The sequence below is a fragment of the Typopeltis vanoorti genome, chromosome 12 (assembly GCF_054136105.1).
Source record: "Typopeltis vanoorti isolate ZY-2024b chromosome 12, IOZ_Tvanoo_1.0, whole genome shotgun sequence".
NCBI lineage: Eukaryota > Metazoa > Arthropoda > Arachnida > Uropygi > Thelyphonidae > Typopeltis > Typopeltis vanoorti.
Genome location: NC_143560.1, coordinates 66,180,024 through 66,194,320, shown reverse-complemented (window position 1 = coordinate 66,194,320; position 14,297 = coordinate 66,180,024). Strand labels below are relative to the sequence as shown.

The window sequence follows — 14,297 nt, the reverse complement described above, 5'->3', positions numbered from 1 at the left end:
TAATCCTGGTGCTCTGATATACAGATGTTGGCTCTTCTACCTGTTTATCCATAATAAGAAAGGTTGCAGCTGCAGGGTACTTGATAAACTCCAGGTAAATCCAGAGGTTGTAGCTGGTGTTTGGGGGAACAGATAAGGGCTGGTAGCTTTTTGTGTGATTTATAGGTGGTCACAAGATTGTGCTTTTTTTTTTTTTTTTTTTTAAATATCTTAGCCATCTTTTCTGAGATGCCACAGATATAGGGGATGGTGATAGATTTGCTCTAATCTATGTTTGGGAGGGACGGTGTGGGTACATAGTGTTAAAATTCTTTGTATTTGGTGGGAGGTGTAGCCATTGGCCAAAAAAGTATTTTTTATGTGGGTGAGTTCTGTGTTGAGTGCATTGTTATCTGAGCAAATTAATTTTGCCTAGTGGACTAAGGTTTATATAGTTCCAAATTTTTGGTGGGGGAGTGATGTGACTATTGGTGGGAGGTATCTACCTGTGTGTGGATGAATTTTCTGTGAACTGTGAAGGTCAAGGATCCATTTCGTTGTCTTGTAACTAGGGTGCCTAGGAAGGTCAGACTGTTGTTTCTATTTCTGTCCAGCATTGGTTCCTTGGATGTTGGCTGTTCAAATAGGAAAGGAAAGAGTGTGTAAGGTGTCGCAGCCATTTGGCCAAATTGCAAACACATCATCCACATAGAGTAGCCAAATAGTGGGTTTAATTTACTTGGTGTGTGTGTGTGTGGGGGGTGAAGATGGGAGCCCATGGCTGTACCCTTGATTTGTTTGTAGAATTTTCTTTTGCCACACAAAACAGCCCAAGTTCATAGTGAACTGAAAATGGGCTGAGATATCAGGAGAAAATTCTGCTTGGATAAGTGCCAGATGTCTTTAAGTGAGATATTTGTGAATAAGGAGGGAACATCGAAACTAAACTTTAAATCTGTGTGGCAGAGTTGGTCATATTTAACTAGTTTGTAGGTGAGTAAGTCTATACCATCTACATTTGAGCTCATGGTACATCCTCTTTGTTGATTTTTGGAAGTCCATAAATATGGGAAGGGTCTGGAATTGTTTGGTTTTAGTTTGTTGGTTATGTCTGCCAACTAATAAGTATGATAGCTGGTGTGTGTAGTATGTGGCCTCCCTTGATGAGGCTCTGACTACTGTGAGGTCTCTCTTAATAATAATAATAACTAGGAAGTAACATTTTTTAGTAGTCTATGAATATTTATCTGTTTGCGGTTGGGGTCATAATTTAGTAGGTGGTAGATGGTTTGGTCTTTAAGAAGGGTGGTCATTTTTTTAATATAATCTGTACAGCTTAAAATGACAGTAGCATTGCCTTTGTCCTTTCAAGATTATTTTTTTGTTATTTCATAGATGTAGAAGGTCTTTATATTCTCTGTTTGGCAGGTTGCTTGTAAGACATTTTGCCTGTCATAGCATGTTAGCTACATCAATAACTACTACTAATAACTACATCAAGCCTAATATTGTTGGCCTTACTGGCAGGAAGGTTGTAGATTCACGATTAATCTGGATCTTGAAATCTTTGGCTGGTACATGTCTAGGCATAATTATAAAATTTTGGCTGTGGCTGAGTGTGTTGATGGTTTCTGTTTCAAGAATGGTGGTGGATAGAATAATCACATTGTTTTGGGCTGTCTTGGAAGTGCTTGTGACTTTTTTGTTATATTTTTGAACTTTTTGATATGCTGACTTTTTATTTTAGTGAATTCCTTTGCAGGCAGTGCATTTGAGACGTCTGAGAGGATTGTCCAAAGGTTTGCATTCAGCATCATGGAGCGTACGAATAGCTTAGTTGGTATTGGCAAGCACAGAGCGCATTGCCTGCTTGCTTCTGTAGTAGGGCAAAGCTAGTGCACTTATAAATTCATAAAGAGTTTGCACCTCTATGCCCAATTATAGATGTATAGATTCACCTATCTACAAACTAGCTAAACATTTAGCCGAAGTGCTTTCCTGTACTACTGGCAATACCTCATCACAAATCAAAAACTTAGTCCATTTTAAGTCCATTACAAGACCTCACACTTTGCCATGACTTAATGGTCAGTTTCAATGTATCCTCCTTATTCATTTAAGTATGGTGGTGGGGGGGGGAATTTCCTCCTGATATTTCAGCCCTTTTTTCAGTTCATTATGAACTCAGGCTGTTTTGTTTGGCAAGGAAAATTCTACAAACAAATAAATCAAGGGAACAGCTATGGGCTCCCCAGGTAACTTTTTTATGAAGACATTTGAAAAGAATGTCCTCAATTCCCCCTCCCTTAAACCCACTATTTGGCTACACTATGTGGAATGTGTTTGCAATTTGACCACATGGCCAGACACCTTCACACTTTCCTTTCGAACAGCCAAAATCCAAGGAATCAATTCAGGACAGAAATAGTAAGTAACAATAGTCTGCCCTTCCTAGACACCTTAGTTACAAGACAACCAAATGGATCACCGACCTTCACAGTCTATAGAAAACCCACACAAGCAAGTAGGTACCTCCATCAACAGTCACATCACCCCCCCCCACTCCCAACAGTTTGGAACCATAAAAACTTTTGTCCACCAGGCAAAATTAATTTGCTCAGATAACAATGCACTCAACACAGAACTTGCCCACTTAAAAAAACATTTTTTGGCCAATGGCTACACCTCCCACTAAATACAAAGAATTTTAACATCACTTACCCACACCGTCCCTCCTAAACATAGATTACAATAAATCTGTCACCATCTCCCTATATCCATGGCATCTCAGAAAAGTGGCCGAGATATTAAAAAAGCATAATCTTGTAACCACCTATGAACCACACAAAAGTTAGCAGACCTTAGCTGTTCCTCCAAAGACCAGTTATAACCTCTGAATTTACCTGGAGTTTACCATGTACCCTGCAGCTGCAATCTTTCTATTATGGACAAACAGGTAGGACAGCCAACATCCATATCCACAGCATGTTGATTGAAGAGCAGATTTACTAACCACGCCAACTAAGCTGGATAATTGTCAGTAATGTGAAACACGTGACTTTATTATAGCAAACTGCATTATAACAAATTACCATATAATCCCAACTGAAGTCCTATAGGCACAATACTGTTCAAAAATCAAATTTATTATAGCAGACAATCCACTATAAGATATTATTCCTGTGGTTCCTATGAGTTTGAAATATCAAATTCAAGTGTGCTCACGACACCATTTAGATGGTATCATAAGCACACTTGAATTCTGCTTGAAATTTATTTATTTTCCTCAACAAGAAATGCTGAGCATCTAATTGTTCAGATTAAGTATGAAGGAAGACATTTTAAATCAGAAAAAACCTGGCTAATCACCATGGGACAACAAACCTAGGTGGGCTACAGAATGCTCCCATGATGTCTTCCACCAGACTTTCAATATTTTGCAGTAGAGAAGAAAAAGTTAAGCTATTATGGTGCTCAGCTTAGCTTTTTCTTTCCTACTGTTAACATATTAGGAGCATCATGATTTTCTCAGGAAATTTAGAGTATAATATTTTGCATTTTGTGACTTTGCAAGTCTCTATAGTTTATAACAGTGTACTTTTTTGTTTTTTTTAGGCTGTTGCCTCATTAATCCACTTATTATACCAGGGGGAAGGGTATTTGTGTGGCCCATGATTCAACGAGCACAGAGGTAAATACTCTCTTTCTAGATATTTTTATCTTGACCAAGTCTATTTTTTGAGGGAATTGTTAAATTGCAGAAAGCCTTTCTGTTATATGTGATTATTTTATTATGTACAGAAAGTTAAAATTTCACAATTATTGAAACATAGCAGAGTGTAGATTTAGTTTGAATGTACTACTGTAACAACAGTTTTTTATCTACATAAGTGCAACTAAAATGCCTTCATTGAATAAAGTTTTTCTTCATTGTGAAATGTACCTGAATGTAATGGGATTTATAAATAACAGCAGAGATCAGATGCTGCAGCCAGGAGCTATTAGTGAAATTATACTGTGTTAAAAAATACATTTCTAAAAATTCTCTTTTTAACAAGATCTCATAACACATTATGCACCTGTTGGTAAATATACAAGGTGTGGCTATTAAATAACGAGACTGGCTACAAAAATGTAGTTTATTATTACAATTATACAACTTAATTGTTATCCCCTTCAACATACTCCTCTCTTCTATCTATACACTGTTGCATACGAATATGAACTTTGGAAAAAGGTATAAGTCACATGGAGCTAAGTCCGGTGAGTAAGGTGGATGGTTCAACACTGGGATTTTCTTATCAGCCAGATACTGTTTTACAGACGGTGCACTGTGGGTTGGAGCATTGTCCTGATGGAGAATTCAAGCGTTGCTCTTCCACAGATCAGGTCTCTTCTTCCTCACTCGTTCTCTCAACTTGGCCAGAACCTCAAGGTTCTGGCCAAGCTGAGATGTAATGTTGGTTAACTGTCTGACTCTCTGGTACCCATTCAACCATTATCATGTCATTGATATATATATATATATATATCTATATATATATATATTTTCAAAATTCATTTTTACTCGGTTGGAATATTATAAAAAGAGGTTTAAGGACTATTACCGAGAGAAAAGATGATTTTAAATATATCTTGTCATCTTTTCTCTCGGTAATAGTCATTAAACCTTTTTTATATATATATATATATATATATATATATATATATATATATATATAAAAAATGATCAGCATTGCCTTCAGTTTTGACTTGCTCATTCTTGCTTTTTTCATTCTCTGTGACGTGGGAATTTTCCAGTGCATCAATTGTCTCTTTGTTTCTGGGTCGTAATGTACTGGAAAATTCACTTCTCATCACGTGATCTTCTCCTGCAAGTCCAGCTTCACTGTCAGCTGTTCCAATGATGCTGCCATTCCTGCAGCGCTACTGAAGCAGATAACACCTCATGACTTGCAGCACTGCTTCCAACAATGGAAAATTTGTATGCAACAGTGTATAGGTAGAGGAGGGGAGTGTGTTGAAGGGGATAACAATTAAGTTGTACAGTTGTGATGATTAATCACATTTTTGCAACTAGTCTCGTTATTTAATAGCCACACCTCGTATGCTCAGTGTTGGTGTACAATATGTGTATTTTATGCATCACTTCTATCTACCCATTAGTCATGAATGAAAAATGAAAAATATTAAAGTTAAAAATATTTCCACACAAAAATTAATCTTACAAATGATCAAATTTAAAATACTTCTAAAAAGTCCTAACTTGTTATAACATATATATGAATCATGTGCAGCCAGAAAAATGGCACAAGCCTTTATATCGGAAAGATCTGGGTTTGAATTGCATCTCAAGAACTTTTCAGATGAAAGTGTATTCTGCCTCCATATGAAAATTGCATCTCATATGGAGGCAGAATGGTTTCCCTACCAGTAAATGTGCTCTGTTCACCAAGATATAAGGTTAATTAGTATGAGTCTTTTGACTCCATGGAAGACTGGTGTTAATAATTGATTACTAAGGATATAGGATCAATTTCCCTCTCATAGCAAAAATTAAGTTTATATGAAAATTAAGGTTACATGAAAGTCTACTTGGCTGGGTCTAATATATTAATTAAAGATGAGATCCTAAAATAGTCACTAGTGCATTCTGTCATAGTAACAAAGGCTTTTTAAGAATATGCATTTTTATATTAACTCCCAATAAATTTTGTTAGTTGAAAACAAAACTTCATTCAATGAAATTATAATTTTTTTTTTACTTTTAGCCATTAAGTAGGTGCATAGCACATATTCAAACAATTGGGTCACAGCAGCACAAAGTATTTCTTTTCATTAAGTTGCAAAAAACATTCAAGTACCTCCATGGACTCAGGATTACATTAGCTCACATGTTACTTATCAACTATTACTTAAATTCATTCACTAGAAATGCAATTTATCACTCTCAGGCAACCCATTCCACTCATTTATCACTTTTCAGAAGTGCCACCCCCACCCCCCGTCTCTCTCTCTCTCTCTCTCTCCCCTTCTACTGTGTATTAAATTTTCCCATATATCTATCCAAATTTCCAATTTGCCAAGAAATCCTATTTCCCAAGAAATTTGCCAAGAAATAGGATTTATTAATGAGTCTTTTGACTTCATGGAGGTCCAGTGTTAATAATGAGTACTAAGGAGATAGGATTAATTTCTTTCTCACAGCAAAAATTAAGTATATATGAAAATTAAGTTTACATAAAAGTCTACTTGGCTGGAAGCCAAGTAACAACTAGAGACTTTAGTGTTTTGAATTTGGTGATAACTTCACAATATATAGTTGTTAATAAGGTATTGACAATACCTCCTGTTGGTGAGAGTGATCATGAGGTGCTTGTTGGAAAAGTGGGGAAACAGGTAATGATTACTGCCAAAAAAGGGATATGTGGAATCATAAGGTGGGTGATTATGGGAAGCTCTGTAGTCAACTAGCATCAATACATTGGATAGATGAGCTGTGTAGAAAATATGTTGACAATGAATGGAAATTCAAAAGGCATTGTCTGACACAAGCAATTTATAACTGCATACATAACAAGGATTAAGCAAGTATATAGAATAGGAGTGAAATGGATAAACAGTGAAATCAAGCAAGCTGTGTTGGAGAATAAAATGCTATGGAGCAGGTACAAGATAGTTGGTGGTGATTGGTTCCATGAAGAGTATAAAGTGGAGGTTTGGAAGGTGATGAGCATGGTAAAGAAAGAAAAGGTGCAGTATGAGAGGGGATTGGCTGGTTAGGCAGCCAAGGTTAATTCAAGGAAATTCTGCTATATGGCAAGTTGACATTGGTGGATAGTCATGGCAGCAGAATGACAATTGCAAAGAATATGGTGGAATTATTGATTGAGCACATTTACACCATATATCATACTGGTGTAAATGATACTGTGCAGTATATAGAAGGAAGGCAAGTATTAGAAAATTGGAAATGAAAGAATCAGAGGTGTATCAGGTAATGGTTGGATTAGATGTTAAAAAAGCTGTGGGAATGGATGGCATCATATCACCACTTGAATAAATATCAGGTTTTAATTTGTATACATTTTTTTAGTTTATTTATACTAGATGCATTTCCTCTACATGTTTCACTGTCTATGTGGCTAGCATGTGTGGGTTTCTTTCTTTTGACTTCTAATGATTATTATTATTATTATTATTATTATTATTAAACAAGACCTCATGGAGTCAAAGACTCATCTAGGAGGTCCTTTTATCTCACACACATCTCATCATACCGGGTCTTAAACACATTCAAACTCCCTGCAGACACCACACTCTCAGGCAAGGCATTCCAATCATTCACAACTCTGCACGAAAAAAACCTGCCTCTCACTCCCCTACTCACACCCTCTTTATACAGTTTCCAGGGATGACCTCTGGTTCTCCCCTGATCTCCCACTATTCGCTGTAGAACTTCTCCACCATTGATCCTATAGCAACCCCTTACCAACTTGTAGGTCTCTATCATATCTCCCCTCTTCCTTCTCTCCACTAGTCTCTGCAAATTACATCTTTTCAATCTTTCCTCATACTCGACATTCCAGAGGTCAGAAACTACCTTAGTCAGTCGCCTTTGGACCCTTTCCAACATCTCTTCATCCTTCTGAAAACCAGGTGACCAAATCTGGGCACAATAGTCCATGTGTGGCCTAATCAAAGCCTTATACAATGGAACAAGAATCTCCCTACTTCTACATGTCAGTGTCCTCCTCATCATTCCCAGAAGTCTTTGTGTTGTCTTCACAATTTTGGCGATGTGACCCCTAAATTTTAGATCCTTATCCACTATCACTCCCAGATCTCTTATTTCCTCTACTTCCAACAATATATTTTCACCAAGCATAAATTCTGCATCCCATCTTTGTTTTCCAAATTTTAAAACCTTACATTTTGCAACATTGAACTCACATCCCCATTTGCTTGCCCAATCACTCAATTTATTCAAGTCTTCTTGCAAGGCCACAACATCTTCACTACTCTTTATGGTTCGTCCCAACTTTGCATCATCTGCAAACAACTGAATATCTCCATCCAAATCTTCGCCAATATCATTAATATACAAGTTAAATAGTAATGGCCCTAAAACAGATCCCTGAGGCACTCCACTAGTGACTTTCCTTTTCCTGGATATTGCACCCCCATACACAACTTGTTGATACCTATCAGATAGCCAGTCTCCAATCCAATGCACTAATCTAATATCCAACCCCATCTGCTCTAGTTTGACTGTCAACTTATCATGAGGCACTCTATCAAAAGCTTTTGCGAAATCCAAGTATATTACTGTGTATCCTTCTCCTCTGTCCAAGGAAGCAGTCACTTTATTGTAATAAGTAAGTAGATTACTAAAACACGACCTCCCTTTAGCAAATCCATGCTGTCCATCAAAGATTATACCATTGTTATCAACCCAACTCTGGATCCTAGTTCTCACAAGCTTCTCCAACAACTTAACCACAACACCTGACACACAGATAGGCCTATAGTTTGATGCTTGAGTTCGATCACCTCCTTTATGAAGTGGCACAATCTTGCCCTCCTTCCACTCTTTAGGGACTTGACCAAGTGCAAGACTCGTATTAAAAAAATATGTCAAGGCAGGTGTCAACTCTCTGGCACATTCCTTCAGAATACGCGGTGATATATTATCAAGTCCCACAGCCTTATTTACATCCAGTTTACTCAACTCCCCAAACACCTCTTGCTCACTTACAGTCAGTCTCTCCTCCCCATCATCAACTGCTCTTAATCTCTCCATGAAGTCATATTCACAAGATTGAAAGATCTTTATGAACTGCTCATTAAGTATCTCCACCACACATTCTGCAACAGCTGTCTTTATACCATTTCCTCCAATCAATGTCATCCTTCCATAATCATTCTTTCTTTTGCTGGCTACATATCGAAAGAACTCCCTAGGATTCTTTTTAGCTTCATTAGCTAACTGCTGTTCATACCTCTCTTTAGCTACTCTCACCAACCAAGTCACTCTCCTTGCCTGGTCTTTGTAGAACTCATGAAATTTGTTACTTCCACTTCTCTTATGCTGCCTCCACAATGCCCTTTTTCTCTGTATTGCATGCTTAATCTCTTTATTCATCCATCTCACACCTAACTTATTTAACCTTCTCACCCGTGGTATACATTTAGACATTGCATCCACTAAATATTTTTTGAAAATCCCCCAAGCTGCATTGATCTCTTTTCCAGCTAACTCCTCATTCCATGCTACACCTGCAAGCTGTCTCCTGAGCTCTTCATAATCACCCCCCTTGTAGTTCCACATATACCCTTTTTTCACAGGGGTCCTTGCACTGCTGGCAACCACCCAAGTAATCACCTCATGGTCACTTTCGCCAATTGGTGGATGATTTGATACCTCATTGATAATTACATCCTCCGATGAGATGACCAAATCCAAGACCCTTAATCCTCTTGTGCCCTCTGTTACATACTGTCTGAGGTAGTTATCCCTCAAAAACTCAAGAAACTCATTTTCTTTACTTCCAGTTGCTATCTCTTCATTCCAATCTATATTGCCATAATTAAAATCACCCATAATGATCATCCTTTTCTTATTTGCTTGGCTTATTTGACTATACATTTCACTATCACCACCATCCACATTACCAGGTCTATAACAACATCCCACCAAGTATTTGAATCTATTCACCTCTATCTCACACCATACTGCCTCAAAACCACTGGCCCCATTTCCCCCTTGCATCTCTACCTTGTATGGACATAACTCTTTCTCTATCATCAATAGCACTCCCCCTCCCTTTTTACCCCTTCTATCCTCACGAAACACATCATACCTTTCCATCTCTATTCCTGTCAGGATGTCATCCTCATCTAACCATGTCTCACTTATTCCGACAATCTCTGGGTGCACAGACGCAATTAGTGCAACCATTTCATCCGCCTTGTTTCTTATACTTCTAGCATTGGTATACAAACACAACAACTCATTTCTGGATCTACAGCTAGTTCCACTGATACCACTCACTCGATGTGATCTCTCCATGCTGGACTGGGGCCATTTCCCTTTCTGCTTCTTCATTTTAGAACCCTTTGCAATTCCATCTGTTTCCTTTTGATCCCTGATCATCCCATTACTTTCCTGCCTACACATTCTCTCACCTCCTCTTGGAGCATCCACCTTTCTCACGCTGTGTATCCCTGTCCACCCTGAGCCTCCCCGTTTCCCTGTTCCTCTTGCACACCCATTCTCTCATTATCTATACTCATACCACTCACTTCCACATTCATTTCCACTCCTTCAATCTCTCCTGTCTTACTCTCCTGCTCTTCCACATCACTCCCCTCTCGATCTGATTCATTCTCTCTATTCACTTCTCTACCTTCCAGCAGCAGTCTCTCCAAGCGACTCACACCATAACCACTCAAATGCAGTCCATCGCTCCCATACAGCTCACTTCGTCCCTCAAACTCATTCCACACATTAACAAACTGTACTCCCATCTCCTCACACATTTCAGCCAGAATATCATTCATAATCCTTGCTCTCCGCCTCATTTCACCACAATCATACCTAGGCAACACACTGACCACCCTTCCTGTCACACTATTCTCCTTTATCTTTCCAAGCAGTCTCCTGACATTCATTCTGACATGCTCCTTGTTCTCTCTCAAATCATTCGTACCAATTAATACAATTAACTCTTTTGCTCGTTCCCGCCTCATATTCAATGCCTCAATCACTCTACTCATTTTACCGCCTGGAAAACATACCTTGTGCATTTTATCCTCTAGCACACCTTTAATAATGGAGTCACCATACAATGCCACTCGCTCATCTTTTGTTAACTCTTTCATGCCATCATGATTTATTTTAATAGTTTTGACCTGCATTCTCTTAATTTCATTCCGCATCCATTTCATTTCTTGCTTCATCCAATCCAATTCACCTTCTGAACCTCGCGACACATTCACTCTATCATTAAATCTTTCTAACTTTCTAACTCTCGACCCTCTCAGTGAAGTTTTTGTTGACAAAAAGTAGGTCTTGTCAACAAAAATTAGTAGAAAAAAATTCTGTTTCTAATGTGAATTTTAATTTCGGATGCCAATTATTCTGAAAATATTCAAAATTTTCCAGGTCTTTGTAGGTGTCTTTCCAGATGATAAAAGATGTCATCCACATATCTCCACTATACAATTGGTTTTAAGGTTGCCCAAGCTATAGCTCATTCTTCAAATTTTTCCATGTTTAAGTTGGCGATAGAGGTGAGCCCATAACAAGACAACGTATTTGGTCGTACAATTTTCCTTTCCAAATGACGAATGAAGATTTTAGGCAATGTTGGAAGAAATGTATAATGTCCAGAGGAAATAAGTTTTGAAGTATATCTGTTGATTCTTTAAAAAAAAAAAAAAAAAAAAAACATCACCACATATTCTTAAGGAATGTGCACAACAGTTAGTTATGTCCTTGACCTAGTAATTTAATGAAAGTCTTACAATGGTTAAGTTCCTAAGGAGTGAAATGAAGGCAAAATATTACCACTCCACAAGCATGGTTCTAGGACAGAAGATTCCAATTATAGACCAGTCTGTATAATTGCAGTTGTAGTCAAGTTGCTGGAGAGATTGGTTAGGAATAGAATAAAAGATTGAGTTTATGATCATAGTATTCTTTATGATGGCCAGCATGGATTTGTAAAGGGTAGGTCTTGTTTTAGCAATTTACATACATTTTATGATAAGGTAACGAGTCTGTTAGATAAGGGAGAATTATATACAGTGATATTCTTGGATTTTACAAAAGTGTGTGATAGACTATCACATGATATGTTGGTGTACAAGTTGCAGAGGATGAAAAATAGTATATTGGTTAGATGGATTGGTGATTGGCTCTCTGAATGGTACCAGCAAGTTGTGTATGATGAGCAGTGTCTCAAAAAAGGAGGGTAATCAGTGGCATGACCTAAGGTTCTGTTCTTGGATCTCTGCTGTTTAACTTGTTTGTAAATGATATACTGTGTGGACTGATGTTGTTTTTTGATGATGCAAAGTTGGGTAGAATTATAATTAGCACTGCTCATGTTAATTTCCTTCAGCAAGATTTGAATAGACCTTTGACTTGGACAAAGGAGTGGGGGATTGTAGAGTTAATATTAATAAGCAAGGTGTTGCATTTTTGGAGTGCAGAAAAAGAAGGCTGTGTACTATATTAACTGTGCTGTACTGCAGGAAGTGGATGAGATTTCGGATTGATAGTTGACAAGTAAGTTTAGAGGACATATTGCAATTCTACGATGTGCATTGACTACACCTCGTAGTGCTGCTATGGTAAGAAGTACTCTAACATATGGGTATAAGGAGATGGTTGTGCCACTATATAAAGCACTGGTCAGGCTCACTTACAATATTGTGCTCAGATTTGGTCACCTGGTTTTCAGCATGATGTGGAAACATTGGAGAGGGTCTGTGTGTTGAGGTTTAATTGCTGTGAGGACATCATGTTGGAGGTTTAATGGAATATTTACAGCACTATGAATGGATTAAAACTGATTTTAATGCTTCTAATATTTTCATCTTCAGGGATTACAAATAACTTGTAACACACACTCAAATACAACACAACACTTAATGAAACACATGGGTGACTCTAAAGTCCTATCTAGGTGGTGTGCCCTCTATGGGCATTTGTAGGTGGCCTAGGATGTAAAGTGGGATCTCTGATAATTAATGTTTCCCAAATTTGGGGAAGTTTTATGCAACCGTATTTATTTAAATTTAGTTGATTTCTGAGTGCTGTTTATCAGTTCTCGTCCCCCCCCCCCCCGTTTACCTATACAGTTTACCAAAAATCCACAACCCTTATCGCTAATCCCTAAGACCTATACTAGATGTCACAGACTGCACCATGCTACAAACTGTCAAAGCAGCTGACTAACTCTATTCTAACCCTCCTCACTAGACTTATCACATCCTATATAAAAAAAACTCTATCCATTAAAACCTGGATTGAAAATCTAATTTTAAATAATACAGATATATTGGTAAGCTTTGACATCACTTCACTGTTTACCAATATTCCCTTAAATGATACCTTAACACTTAAAAAACGTTTTTCCTTCTGATATCTTAGATTTCTTTTCCTTTGCCATCAATTCTGGTTATTTTTCTTTGAAGAACAAAATTTACAAACAGATAGAGGGAACTGCTATGGGTTCCCCTCTCTCACCCCCTCTTGCCAATTTTTACATGGAAAATGCTTCATGGAAAAATCAGCCATAGGCTCAGTCCCTCTCAGATCTTCTATCTGACTAAGATATGTAGATGATGTGTTCTCTATTTGGCCTCATGGCCCAGACACTTTAGACTCCTTCCTCAGTCACCTCAACAGCCTACATCCAAGAATCCAGTTTGCGATTGAAAAGGAAAATAACAATAGTTTACCCTTCCTTAAACACCTTATTAACACGCCTTCCTAATGGTAAACTTTCCTTCACTGTATACAGAAGACCTACTCTTACATTCACGAACTCTCCCACCACCCCTCTCAACAATACGGCATTATTAAAACCCTAACCAACTGAGCTCACAATCTTTGTTCCAGTGGAACCTCCCTTTCAACAATAGTTTACCCTTCCTAGACACTTTAGTAACACTCCTTCCTAATGGTAACCTTTCCTTCACTGTATACAGAAAACCTACTCACACAGGCAGATACATTCACGAACTCTCCCACCACCACCAGCCCTCTCAACAATATGACATTATTAAAACCCTAACCAATAAAGCCCACAATCTTTGTTCCAGTGGAACCTCCCTTTCAACAAGACTCAACCGCATACACAACACGTTCCTTTCCAATGCTACAGCAATTACAGAATTTAAAAAATAATCAGTTCCTTCCCCATTCCCCGACCTCCTCTTCAGAAGGATTTCAGAAATGCCATCATCATACCCTACATCTGTGGCACATTAGAAAAAATAGCCAGGTCCTTAAGAAAGTACAACCTCCACACAGCTTTTAAGCCCCGCTGTAAACTTGCTACCTTTATCCATTCTACCAAAGATCAATTCCCTCCTCTCTCAGTGACTGGAGTATATAAAGTGCCCTGTTCCTGCAAGCTGGCTTACTTCAGACAGACAGAGAGGTAGATCAGCAGCTGTCCATTTAAAACACAAATCATACATCTGTAGTCATGACTACAGTCAATCTGGCCTTTCAGACTATGTTTTGGATACAACCCACAGGATTTCCTGGGGAAAAAACCTGCCATTCTCCTCCACCATAG

The 14,297-nt window shown here is 38.0% G+C and overlaps 1 protein-coding gene across 1 annotated transcript in view; it reads left to right on the top strand.

The window, feature by feature from the left end:
- Positions 1–2,221: 2,221 nt before the first annotated feature.
- LOC150100848 (flotillin-1-like) overlaps positions 2,222–14,297 on the top strand; it is a 198,986-nt gene continuing 186,910 nt past the window's right edge. The window contains exons 1-2 of the mRNA XM_090401919.1: positions 2,222–2,234; positions 3,595–3,670. Of these exons, the coding sequence (XP_090258045.1) occupies positions 2,222–2,234; positions 3,595–3,670 (89 nt within the window). The remainder of the gene's footprint in view (positions 2,235–3,594; positions 3,671–14,297) is intronic.